The sequence below is a fragment of the Aptenodytes patagonicus genome, chromosome 4 (assembly GCF_965638725.1).
Source record: "Aptenodytes patagonicus chromosome 4, bAptPat1.pri.cur, whole genome shotgun sequence".
In the NCBI taxonomy this organism is placed as follows: Eukaryota; Metazoa; Chordata; class Aves; order Sphenisciformes; family Spheniscidae; genus Aptenodytes; species Aptenodytes patagonicus.
Genome location: NC_134952.1, coordinates 30,688,471 through 30,702,647, shown reverse-complemented (window position 1 = coordinate 30,702,647; position 14,177 = coordinate 30,688,471). Strand labels below are relative to the sequence as shown.

The 14,177-nt window shown below is 37.9% G+C and overlaps 1 protein-coding gene across 2 annotated transcripts in view; it reads left to right on the top strand.

The window, feature by feature from the left end:
• The window catches only part of USP46 (ubiquitin specific peptidase 46), a 33,135-nt gene extending 22,570 nt beyond the window's left edge, over positions 1-10,565 (top strand). For both annotated transcript variants that reach the window (XM_076336243.1, XM_076336242.1), the window contains 4 exons: positions 1,535-1,618; positions 1,918-2,115; positions 2,950-3,028; positions 4,030-10,565. In XM_076336243.1, coding sequence (XP_076192358.1) covers positions 1,535-1,618; positions 1,918-2,115; positions 2,950-3,028; positions 4,030-4,131 — 463 coding nt within the window. In that variant the 3' untranslated portion in view covers positions 4,132-10,565. The remainder of the gene's footprint in view (positions 1-1,534; positions 1,619-1,917; positions 2,116-2,949; positions 3,029-4,029) is intronic.
• The last annotated feature ends 3,612 nt before the right edge of the window (positions 10,566-14,177 follow it).

The following is a 14,177-nucleotide window of genomic DNA, read 5'->3' as shown; positions in this document are numbered from 1 at the left end:
CAATTAATTTTGTCTTTAAATTCAAATGTGAAATCAGATATTTGAGATCAATGTTTACCACTGAAGCAAATCATTTCAAGTGATCATGCTTTATTTTTCTTTTAGATAAAAAAATTATACTTATCAAAGTTTTTGTTGCAACTTATCTTTCAAGAGATGTATTTTGTCCTAAATTTCAGCACTTTCTGATCAAACTGTTTAAGACCATATAAATAAAAAACCTAGTAAAAGCATTCTTAGTTAGTATAAATATTATTCAGTCATATGAAGTGCCTCTCTGTCATGCTCTGTCAACCTTAAAGAACTTAAAACTTGAAAATGGAAAATCCTCCCTTTTTATTAAGTTATGTAAATAACCTATACCCTGGCAATCTATATTCTTCAGCTCTCCCATCTACCCCTGTGGTGATGATGCCAGGGAGAAAAAATCATCCAGAATACTCCCTTTGCCTTTGTAAGATGATTGTGGTGGTGCCTACTGTGAGAGCAGGCTGAACTTACAGACAGTGCAGCTTCAGCCTCCATGCGTGTGAACTGCAATAATAGAATGGAGTTTATTGGGTCTGAATGGGTCTGAATTTGTCTGGAGCTCAGAAGTCTATTAGGTACAATGTAGGTGCAATCAACAGAACAGTTCTGTACTTCAGATACACCTATTTAAGGCCCAAAGTCACAAGAAAACCTGTGTGCTTAAAGTGGAAGATAGGTGCTTATGTCTGCATTTACAGTTCTCAAAACACCTGCTCAGCTTCAATGTAACACTAGAGGTGACAAAAAAGTACTGTCATTTTTTTTACAATTAAGTTTTTTTTTAGGTACCTAAAATTCTGTTCCAAAGCATATCAGCACTGTGACTTCCGGCAAATCTTTTCTGTCAACTGAGAGACACTATCAAACCAGCCTTCCTCTGCCTCTCTCACTTCAAAAGCTTAATCCAGAAACATTTCCAAGTGTATTTACTTGATCAGGATGTACAAAATCTTCTATACTAGCTGACACTTTCCTTTTTAGACAACGAGAAGGTATAATCAAATAACTTCTGGATGACAGTTCAAGAGGTTAGAGGATGCAGAAAATGGAGTTCAATTTATTTCTTTTGTGTAAGAGGATTCAAACCTATCTTACAGAAGAACACCATAAAATGTGAGCTATTTGGGGATGACAGAAGTGCACTTGAAGCTATTCCATTCTGCAAATAGTTTAAAAAGGGAATGGATAGATTGAGAGACTACACCCAAGTCTAGGCAGCCCCTTGACATGTAAGAGACCAGGATATAAGTCCCATTTTGAGATACCTGACCCTCCACCTGTATCGTATGGAGGGCCTCAACTTGTAATACAGGGCTGTCATAGCAGCCAAATACCTTAAGTCTCTTTGCAAACCCCAGTGCAGTTGCTTTAGATGTTTTAGAAAACTGGACTCAGTGGAGAGAGGTTTTCATCCTGTGTGGTTTTTTAGGGTTCCAGTTTATCAGCCCAAGTGGGGCAAAAGTGTTAAGATCCTTTAAGAACTAATAATTGTATTTCTTTGCAGAGACTTCAGTAACACAGAGACATTATGTAGTGAACAGAAATACTATTGTGAAACTTGCTGCAGTAAACAAGAGGCACAGAAAAGGTAAGCGAAGAGCGGGCTATTTCACCATGTCCCTCCTGGGCTTTAACAAATGTCTTCCTTGATATTTATTGTGTTTAGATACCTAGAAGCCTTACACCCCAGCTGCTTTCTCTGTGTGGGCCAGAGAACCTACAGACAGATTCAAAGCTATTACATGTGTCTTAGTCTAGAAGCTACTGCTAGCTGACTACTGTTACTTACAAAGTGCTTTTATAATGCAAATGTTTACTCATTAAGGAAAGACAGAATGGCTTTGAACTGGTCAGGTCTTTACCATATGCACTCTAATGGTTTCACAGGATGAGAGTAAAAAAACTGCCAATGATTCTTGCCTTACACCTCAAGAGATTCAAGTATATGGAGCAATTGCACAGGTATACTAAGCTGTCTTATCGTGTAGTATTTCCTCTGGAGTTACGTCTCTTCAACACATCTGGTGATGCTGTCAACTTAGATCGGATGTACGACTTGGTAGCTGTTGTTGTTCACTGTGGAAGGTAAGATACCTTCATGTATATCTCAAGCTATTGCCAGACATTTGCCAAAGGCGGAGGCATGCCTGACGATGTGGGGAGAGTGGGAGGGAGGACATAAACCCTGCTGCTGCACCAACTTGGCTGTGTCTTGGCCTGAACCTCTTAGCCACCTTCCCTCATTGTAAATCTGTACTTGTTTAAAAAATCAGGCCTCCAAAAGTCACAAGATTAGCTTAAATTAATGGAGCTGTCTCCTCCTTCATCAGTCCACTTAGAGAGCTTGGCAGCCAGGACTCTGTGAGGGCCAGACGCTGCTAGCGTGTAGGCCTTACAACATTATCACCTTGGTCTCCTGTCAAAGCAATGAAAATGATAGCTTTAATAAAGCTTCTCACATATGGGGTATTGTCAAATATGAAACAAACAGAAAAATCCTTGGGGCTCTAGGAATACAATTGTTCTCCCTCTTCTCAAAGACTGTATATAGCTAAATATTCACAGTTGATACCAAACAATTTTCTCCCTTAAATTTTGTTCATAATGTTTTTAAAATATTTGCAATAGTTGATGCCTGCCACGAGCAAATTGTTAAGTATTCTATAGGTTAATTTGCAAATGGTCATGGCACAGATGAAAACAACACATTTAGCTTTCAGTTGATGAAGTCTTTGCAACAAGTCAGTAAAAAGGTGAAAGGAGTAAATGTCTACTGTACCACCAGGGGTGGGTTTACCGTGTTCTTCATAACATTTTGTTATAATCCAGTCTGCTTGCATATAGCAATGTGACTTATCAAAACGGACTCAATAGTATCTTCTAATATTTTGGGGGTTGTGTTTTTGTTTTGCTTTCTAGTGGACCGAATCGGGGGCATTATATTACTATTGTGAAAAGTCATGGATTTTGGCTCTTGTTTGATGATGACATTGTAGAGGTCAGTATGCTGAAGGTCATGAGCACAACTTTTTTGTTTATGTTCTCTTCTCTATTTGGGGTTAAAATTCTGATGCAGATCTGGGTATAGATTACTAGTCTGCAAAGCCACAGTTTGGTTGTAATGTGACATTTAGCTCAAATCTGTTAGGAAGAAAGATTGCAAACAAAATTATTAATCCTGTAGTTCTTACTCTGTCAATGTCAGAGGGGGTTGTTTTATTTCAGAGCAACATCAAAGGTTTTTAATATCAGACTTCAAGGGTTTAATTTGGAATGTTTTCTATATCTAATAAAATAAATTTAATTCATTAAAACCTGAAATACCCAGGAACTATGTTGCAATCCTTGGCAATATCACTTGGCAAAATTGGACTGGGTAAAGCTAGCATTGCTGTAGAATTTTAATTTTTGAACAATTGGGAAGTTACAAGAAAGCCTGGATTGTGTAGTTGATCTGGGTTTGTCTGAATGTAAATTAGAGCAGGATCTGGTCCACAGCTATTACAGATTCTGTCTAAGCATTCTGCAATTCATTCCTAAGCAAACCCTTTATGTCATTGTGGCACCTTGGCAAAACTGAGGTCTCGAGTCTGATTTCCCAGGAGTAAACCCAATGGAGGAAAGTAAGCACTGGGACATTGGATGGGGCATGTCTTGAAGAGGGTTTCTGGAAATTTCAGAAAGATGGGGTCACATGGTCACAATTATCTGTTTTAACAGTGTTCACTACTGCATTCCAAGGAGTGAGTCTGTTGTTGGAAAAAGCCTAATTCAGTTAGGTTCGCCAAGACAAACTTCCTATTGACTTCCATGAGTGAGACCAGTAGGGCTTAGCCCCTGAACATTACCCTTTCACTGCTTATATTGCAGACAGAATTTTCTAATTGCTACCCTGAAACAAATAACTGAATTTGTCTTTTGTGTTTATATGGTCATTTAATCCATGTTTGGTATTTCTTTTACCTAACAGCACATTAAATTTTTTAATTTATTTTGCAGAAAATAGATGCTCAAGCTATTGAAGAATTCTATGGTCTGACTTCTGATATATCAAAAAATTCAGAGTCTGGCTATATTTTATTCTATCAGTCAAGAGAGTGACTTGGCAAACTGTGACAATTGTGCACAACGATGCTCCACGCAAAAGAAGGTGATGGCTCCCCTTAACTGACTTTTACAGAGACCGCATCTTGTATGGTTGAACGATACACTCTGTCTCCTATTAAATGGTCTTGTGATATTGACTATAACCATCCATTTTTGACATGTGGAACTTTGTTTTGGGGAGGGGGGGTTGTTTGTAGTTTTTAAGTCTGATTGAAGAGTTAATTGCAGTCAGATTTTAGTGGAATTTATATGGACTAACATTTAAAGATAATAAGATTTGGATGTCAACTGTTAAACCCAATCCAGCTAGAGTAGTATTTTATATGGAAGTGTTCATTGCATTTAGAGCAAAATTGTTTAAAACTTTCTAAATGGCTTTGGGGTGTGTTGATTTACAAAGCATTCCTTTAAATACATCCTGATATATACTTACCCATTTTAAGTGTAAGGAAAAAAATCTGTTTCATGATGATTGGAGTTGTGGTTGTATAGGGGATTTTTTTACATGTTACTCTCTGCTGCAAAAAAAGATACTCTTCCAAAATCATTTAAGCTTGGGTTGTTAAAAACTTTCAGCGCATAACCTTAGGCCTAAAATTCACATAAAGGGATTTAAATTACAGTGGAACTAAGTAATTCTGTATGTCCAGTCACTTTATCATGAGACAGTACAGATGAGGTGAGATTTCAGAACTTACAGAGTACTGGAATAAAGGGAGCGAGATGACACATCGGACACAGAGATAAATTACATTTATAGAGATTGAGCTTATCTTTCTGTTAAAACGATATCATAGGCTGTTTGTTTAATTGAGTTTGCAGAGATTGCAACGCTGCTTGCATATAACGTATCCATCAGGACTGAAATTACACAGTCCATTTAAATAAGTGTTGTTTGTACAATACATAGGACACGGCTTGATCCTGCCATTTTCTGAATATCTGTAGGTCCCATTTTCATTTCTCAAGACAGAGTCCATTTCTTAGCAATATAATACATAACAACCATTAGTTTACACACACTGTCATGTATATATCATCTCTAACATTTTGGCCGTGTTTGACAGCATTTGGGTCACCACAGAAACAGATAGGGCTCTGGAGTGTCTGATTTTAAAACATCAAAAGGCTTAGTGCAAAAGGCTTAGTTTGTGATTTTACTGGGTGAATTTGGCTTGGCACTAGTCATGCACTGGCTAATAAAATTGCTGAACTCACATACTGGAATTTGGCAAAGAATGAATGTAGAAGAAAGTCTCAATAGGGTATGAGAAGGGATTGATAGCAGGTTGAGGCAGTGGTAACACCGGGTAACTACCTTGCTTGATTTGACACTTTCACTCCATTATACAATTCCTGAGCTTCAGTAACCAAATTCCTATTCCAATGAAATCAACAGCAAAAACACTCTTCTTGTCTTCAGGGGGACTGACAGTTGGTTCTAGTATTTACAAGGAAATATTCTCATCTCACAAAATTTATTTCTACCTGTTGTATTTCATTCACTCTCGCTAAGTATTTATTAAACAATGTCCTTCTTTTCTTTAAGAAGCCTGCCTGCCACTTTATGGCTGACACTCCACTTCAAGAAATGGCTTTTGAAGTGCAGCTAAATCTTATATTTTAGTCTTCTGTAGGAAAGAGAATAACTTTTTTTCATTGTAATCTACTGTGAATGTGAAATATCTTTTGTTAAATAATGGTGAAAATGAAGTACTAGCTTCTACTGTAACATCAATTGAAGTTCAGCTGGATTTATCAATGGCCATTTTGTAAACTAAGGAAATGTAGCACTTTACACTGAATGAGAAACAGAAGTGGACTTTTCATCTAACATTATTTGTGATTTATCATGCTATTATACCGATACAGGAAAACAGATGTAGACTGTAACCTTAGAGTACTTACTTAGGTGAATAATAGTTGTGGTCTACAGAGATCACTCACATGAGTGAAGGCTGGTATGCGGGCTCAAGACAAGCATAATTGGGATGCAGCTCTAGTTCTTTTATTGATGTTAGAATGAAATGTTCTGTCTCTAACACAGAAGACAGACATCTTACAGGAGACTTCAACTCTCACTGAGGCCCAGGAGCTTTTCCACTGAAAAGCTAAACCTGCAAATCCCTCTTTAATGGATTTATTTATAAGCATTCAGAATTTCCATATAAATATATAATAATCACTTGCCTTTTAAAATGGGTAAGGTTTCCTTGTTGTGAATGAAGGCACTTTCTAGATCGGCATTAACTAGTGCTGGTCCAAAGGTCTGTACTTCACAGTTTACTTCACAGTTTACTGCTGAACGTTCTTAGGGCATTCTTCAATTTTAAAACAAGCAACAAAAAATATATTCTTAAGGTATCATTTGAATGTTTAGGGCTCATGTTTATATGAAAAGTAATTTTTCATAAAAATAATTTTTAAATCAGTTCAATTTTAGGAAATGTTTTCCATATTTCAATTGACTTATCTGAAAATTGATTTTTTAATGTTAATAATATGAATTAATATTTAAATACTGAAGTACATTTGGTTTTCTTCAGCTGCAAGACACCTCTAGGTTGTAAAACATACAGATAATTACAGTAAGTTATTGAGAGTAAAAATAGAATAAGCCTTTTCATAATGTTGGAAAAAACATTTTAAATTCATGCTAGCCCATGAAAAGATCACAGCACTGGTATCACACCAGTCCAACATCAGTGGTCTGACATCAGCTCTGAAAAGTTGTGGAATACTCAGTTTATGCTAACACCAGCTAAAGTAAGGAACATTTTCTTTTGATTAAAAAAATAATAAATTGCAGTCACAATTTTATAAATTATATCCAGCCTACAGTGTGCTGAATGTCTTGACTCCAGTCCAGCAAAAGCTGTCCATCATGGCTGCATGAACAGCGCCGGTCCAGGCAGCAGAACTTCTATGTCAAATTCGAGGACATTTGCGCAGGTTTTGCAGGATTGGGATCCTCGCAGGAACAATCATATGATGTAAAGTATTTTAGCTGATTAAATAAAACATAATCCTTTTTCTCTTATGCTTATGTATAGATTTCCAGTCCCTTATGAAATAATGGAAAAATATCTAGGACAATAAAAGCTTTTCAGCCAGCAGCTAGAAAACAAAATGTTTAATAGTATTCCGTGCTTCCCTAAAATGACTATTTTTATGGTGTCGGGTTCTGAGTATATTAGGCCTAATGACATCTGAAGTTTTCTACTTGTTTCACATGCTGTTGCTGAGATGCGTTGTCCATTTATAAATCTTATTACTATGTTCTTACTTAGAAAAAAGAACATTTTTGTCCTGTGCTGTTTTTCCACTGAACCCAATGAAGCACTGCAGTGCTGATGAATCTGTTATCTTAGAGGATGAGCTCAGACCTCAATTTTTATGTTTCACAGAACAGGCTGTCAGGATTTTATGTAATTTCTATTTTTGGGACATAGCAGAGGGAGGCAGAAGAGGGGAGTGATGGAGAAACCATACCAGTGAAGCAGAACAACTTGTTGAAATTAAGTCCCAAAATTACTCCTGCCAATTTTATTTTAATAATTTACAGTTACCTCAGAGCAGTAGATTACATCTTAAAAGTCTTCTTCCTTTAGCAGCTGGAGTAAAGAAAATAAAGCAATAGGTGTTTCCTTCGCATAAGATTTGATAAAGATATTAAAGACCTAACTACGCTGAAACTGAAGTTCACGTTACATGGTGGGTCCTAAAGTGCTACCACAACCTGTCTTTTATCTTCAGTCATTACATTTCATTCACCCATCTGCTATAGCATCATGTACTTGGGACATGAGCCGACAACTTGCAGTTGCCAGTGATTTGATGCCTCTCAGCAGCAGACCCTTTTTGTTTCGTCTCTTTTTTGCTGCTTCTGGCTGACAAGTGTGAGCAGTATCTTACAGCTGAATGTGTACTAGAAATTTTAAGAGGTTTTGGCCGTGTACCTGTTCTTTGCCAGGACCTTTTATCAGTGTTTGTTTTAATTTATTTCTCCTTTGTTGATCTATTATTGTATTTGTATAATAATTTATGTAGTTATTATTATTAGTTTTCTGTTTTTTTAAAATGTAATCAACCTAAGCACTTTAAGTAACAATGTCAATCTTGTGAAATTCCAATCAGCTTAACATTTTGCCTTTGTCTTTTTGCTTTTGCAGCTGTTTGCTTGTGATCCAATGTCTCTAGTTACAACCCAATTTCCATCTTTAGGCTTGTAGTCCTACCTGGGTTGTAAATTTGGGAAGCCCAAATTTGTTCGTACATATTTGTTCATACATAGCAAGGATACAGTATTTACTACGTGTCTGCTACACATAGCAGCATGTACCTGACGAGCTGCACTCACGGTGCACATTTCACAACCTTTTTTGCACTCTACCTGCTAATCCAGCTCAGAATGACTGTAATACTTTAACCTGTGGCTCGGTTATCAATGACTATATAATTTAGAAAAGCTCCACTTCTCACAGGAGAATTCTCTTTTACCAAACACAGAGTTAGCTGTCAATCAGCTGATGGTACAGGTATTGCTCTCTTTGCCATTTTACCTGTGCTCTGTACAGTCTCAAGCATGAATAATCTTAGGACCTGCATTTATTCTTGGCCCTTGTGCGAATGCTAGCAAAGAGAGCAATCGTTTTGCATCTTCCTTCTCTCCACTTGGGCTCATATGAAGGGAAGAGATAATGAAGTAAGATAAGTGCTGGTGTAATAAACCCACACCATCTATCGAAGACACTGGATGTTTCTCAGAGGCCAGCATCTGTGGTATCCATATCAGAAAGTCACTGACTTTCTGTGGTGTTAATGCAAGGGTTATTCTTAGTTTTTTAGACATCGCATTCTCTGATCAATGAAAAGACCAGGGCTTTTTCCTGTTGCATCAGTTCTGTTGCTGAGGTGTTTCTTCTCAATTTAACATGGTGCTTAATATTTAAATAGCCCTTGGGAAGCCTCCATAGACACCCTTTTAAATTCTTTCCAGTTAACATGCATTACTTCAAAGAGATTGCTTGAACCTGTCCACAAGACTTATTCAGATTAACACACTCTTTTTGCATACAAGGTCAAATAACACCTATCAGGAGGTATGTGCCCACCTGATGGGACCATCTGGGCTAAGCCCATACCTTTTTACACACTAATGACTCTTTACCCCCTAGGAAGTTTGCTTGCTGGCTTTCGCCGAATGATTTAATATGAAACTGCATGTAACTCCCTTTATTCATGGTCTCAGAGTTGCTATAATTCTTTACTAATTCTGCTTCATTTGGTTATCAAGACTGGGACTATTGCACAACGGAAAATAAATTAACTTGTGTGCGCCATTCACAGTGGTCAATTTAACAGCCTAATGCTTCTGATGAAGGCTATTGCAGGTGGCAACTTCACTAGATGTAAGAATATTAAAGTGTAAGTGACTTTTCTGTGATAGCACGGTAGGTCTGTAGGAGGAGCTGGACTGGCATGCAGCTTCCTAACCCTCAGCCTGTACCCAGCTGAAGTTGGTGCTCCACCCTCTAGATAATCCTAACCCTTCTCCTAGGGGTTCCAAAGTGGCAGGAGGAAATCCTTTGCGAAGACACCTTGCAGTTCACCAAAACATCTTACTTGCCACAGTAGATAATTAATGAATATTTGCAACCCCTCTCTCCTCGCTCCCCAAACCTCATTAATAGGTATACATTCCTTAAAGAGGCTGAGCTTAAATATCAGCTTTGTATTTGCAATGCTGTTCATATTTGCAAATGTCCCAAGACAGATTGTGTTCACATGCTCAATTGTTTCCGAGTCCTCTCTCAACTCTCATTCTAACAGCAAGAGCAACATCAGGGCAGCCACGTTACAGGTTCAAGTGCTTTTCCTGGAGACGATTTTCTAGCTTCAGTGGCTTTTGTTGAAGACGACCTAACACAAGCTCCATAACTTATCCATGACTCTTTAGGATTAAAGTCACCATATGCTGTATGAATATGAGTGTAGGGTAGGGGGAAGAAGAAAGAGAAGAGGAAGAAATATGGAAGGGGCTGGTTTTTTGGAGGCTTTGAATATGTATATCTGTTTGTAAATATATAGTACCTCTCTACCTTGTCAAAACGATGCAATCATAATAAAACTACTTAAATATTTTGTGTTAGTTTTTTAAATGGAGTAAGAGGTAGTAAAATTATTAGGCACACAATTGGGGACACATAAAAATACTGAATTTCTAGTAAAGCGTACAATACATGTTGTATGTGTACAGTTGAGTATCTGCTCTTTTTAGTCATGTACATGTAATTAAACCCTGCACTACCTGCAGAACTGTAAGATAAATCTCATGTTGGTTATTAAGGTTGTAACATAAGAAAACAGTATTTTCTCCTGTTAACATGTTTATATTTTACATAAAATAAACTCCCTAGCTGATCTTGCTTCCATTCAGCTTGCTTTGAATTCAGCTGGAGCCAGGCTAAGGCTGAACATTGATGTTGGTTGTTACACAACATGCTTCTGAATGTCAGGAATCTGCATTCTTACAGATGGCAAGACTGCTGATGCTCGCTTTTCATTTCATTTAATGGAGCCATTGCATTTTAAGTGACTTCAGAGAATATTTCACCACCTGGGCTAACTGCCTCTGAAGTGTCTTAAGGGAACAAATTTTGCATGCAGTTCATGAGTTGTCTTGGTGGAATATACATACAATTGCGTGACTGAGCTGTACCTAGTTAAAGCACATCACTGACCTTGCCAATGTTACTGAGAACAGCTAAAACTGAACAGAATAAAAAGCAGCCAGAATTGAACTACCTTTTGCATCAGGGAACAAGGAGATTCCCAGGCCCTCTAGCCTGGGATTTTACCTGTGACTACCGGAGTGGGAAAGGGTTTTACTAATGAGGTCTAAAATTCTGTCAGAGAATTGAAAGATTCCTGCAGTCTGCTCATTTTCCCAAAGTTATTCGTTAGCAAACACAATTTACTTTCTCAAAAGTGAGGTAAATAAAAGGCTGGAGTTTCTTGGTTTTGTCTAAATGGATTTTTGTTATTCCTTCAGAATCGTTTAGAGAACCAAAATCAAACATAGCTGTCAAACTGCATGTTAAATTTATAGCTAACATGCTATAAGGTTTATGGCACATCTGACTACCAAAGGACTAGGTTGAAAAACATTTCACATCTTACAGTACAGATTTCCTCTCAAAAACCTTGAAGTACCTTCAAATTTATTCCTAGGTTATTAGAACATAAGCTTTTAACTGCAGGATGGAGGCAGAAATTTAAAACACAGGAGATGACTGAAATAAATAAATTGCAAATCCATACTTTTAAAACATTTTAAAGGAATAAAATTTATAGTGTACATATAAAGAAACCAAGAAAAGGTTTTGAAGAGCAGGGTTCGCAATCACTGTACACGGGCTCCACTAGAATTGCTGTCACTTCAGGAATGCATTTTCCCAGAAGCTGTATGATGTTTACCTATGTCTCTGTTTTTTGGTATAAGTTAATCATTTTAGATTAGATTGGGTTGTGTTCTGTGTACCAGATAAACAGAGAAATGCTAAAAATATAATTTCATCTTGACTGAAAACTCAGGTATGGTAGGAGGAAATTATAAGATTCCTCACCAGACCTGAAACAACATTTATTAGACATGATGAAATATATGACCTGGAAGACCATGTTTCTGGAGATGTTGATTTCCTTGAATGTCTGTGTGCAATTTAAAAATCAAGTACAATTTTTTAAAGAAGAAAAATAAGACAACAATTTTCAAGACATATAAATATATTTGCGGTAACAGAACATTTCAATTATCTGTTCTGAAAAATGTTCCTCTTCATTTATTAATTTTATATCAAATAGTAGAAGATTACTCCATCGCCTTGTTAAAGTTCACTCACCCCCACTGCATGACTCATTTGACTGCTCTACTGTGACCTAAGAGCTTCAAGCTTTCCTCAGTCTGAAGAGATTGTAGCCACGTGTCTTTGCAGTCTCTGGGAGACTTCTGTGGCACAGGCGGTGGGGCCAGCAACCCTCTGAAGCCCTGGATCTTCCTGGATCCTTTCTCCCAGGGCCAATGATGGCTCTCTCCACTCCACACCTAAGCAGCTTCAATACACATTTTGCCCAAGCTCATCTTTCCAGGAACACATGGTGCACAAGTTTTGTATTATTTCCAGTACAGAATCACTTTCCTTTACATAGGAAAATACATTAGCAGATCTAGAAAAAAGATAAACAACCGTATGTGTTCTCCTGCTGCAGTTTGCTCATGTGGTTTGAACCTAAGAAGATTCCTTTAACAGATCCATCCAAGACCTTTCTGGACCATAACAACTCTTCCCTTTTTTTCCCCCTATGGTTCCCTTCCCCACATTCTTATATTACTGGGGGGAGGCACTCTCAGTCCACTTTGTCACAGCAGGTGTCTACTACTCTGAGCATAATGTTAGGGTTCGGATGTGAAGGATGGGCCTGCTGTGAAGGAAGACTTTGGTGGCATTCACCGCTGTAAAGAGTGATCATCATCAAACTGAACATGCCTGTATCAGTTTAACCAGCCACAAACACGTCACCTGGTGCTAACAGTGCATTTCATCTCACCATGAATACAGAAACAGCAGAGGAGGCAACAACCTGGAGCTTGCAGGTTGCCCCAGGATGCGCGGAGAGACCTACCAGGATCAAACAATTCAAGAGGTGGAGACTGATAGACATTTTTTGCCAAATCACTGCAAGGGTAAAATAAAGAGGTCAATACTGGAATGAAATTTGGAATAAGCCAGAGTGAAGCATTATCCTTTGGATTTCATTTCACACACATATGAGGAAAAATATTCAAGTCATGTTCCTGAACAGCAAAGATGTTGAAACAGCAGATACAGATTTCACCCAGCATTGCAAACTAGACATCACAAATGCTTAGGCATCAACTAAGAGACTACCTGATAGAGACCAAATTCTACCGTCAATCACTTTGGTGTAGCTGTAAAGAAGCTCCAGACAGGCTTGCCATTTTACAGTGGGATTAGTAACAACAGAAACTGGAATAAAGTTTCTTACAACATCCTCATAAAACTTTTGGTGTGCAGAGCTGTGTTTTCTGTGCAGCTGTAAGACATGGTTATGTGTGGAACACTGTAAGCACTGAAGAAGAACTACAACTGGGATTATCTCTGCTCTCTGAAAACAGAGTTCAGGAGCACAAACAAAATCTTACACTTTATTTAGTCACTAATCATTTAATTCTCACTGTCACTCATGAAGCATTTTTCATCCTCAAAATAGTTTACCGGATAACTTAATAACTTTCCACCTCTTAATTTGGTGAAAATTGTAGAAATTGGGTAACGTGTACCAAAATCCCTACGTACTTTAGATAACTACAGCTTGAGCTGAATCTGGCCACCCCTCAGCTAGACCAGTTTAACTAGTAGAAACGTTTTCACCGGCTTCTCGGCAGCTGCCTTGATGACCTATTCACTTCTGGATGCAGTTCAAAGTGCAGATCTTGTAGCACATCGCCCCAGTATAACCTGATCCCTTGCTATCTCCGAAACAGCTTGTCTTGCCTGGGATGCACTGGGGCAGCTGAGGTTACTCGGGAAGTTTGTCATAACAGCACTTCACTTTCCAAGGAATGGATTAGCTTTCTTTTGCCCCCTAGTAATTGTTAATTATTATACACTAGCAGGAAATATTAGGTAAAGCAAGGATGATGCCATTTATTTGGTTTATTTCTCTTTCTTCATTCTGGTTATTTCTAGTTACCTTTTCAGATGGACAAAAGTATTCACAGGTAAGGTCATTGAAGTTTTGACTGTTTTAATTCTGCAAGGTGAGTAGTTCAGGCAGAGACCAGTGTTGGCTAAGACACCAGAATGGCACTCAGTTGCCCCTCAGAAGCTGGCCTCAAGGACAAAAAAAACCCCCAAAGGTAAGCAGAATTCTTCCCCCTAACCTTTACAACTACGAAGTTTTAAAATGCTCAAGCACAGATTGCTAATTCTACAGTTGACATATATGGGGATATT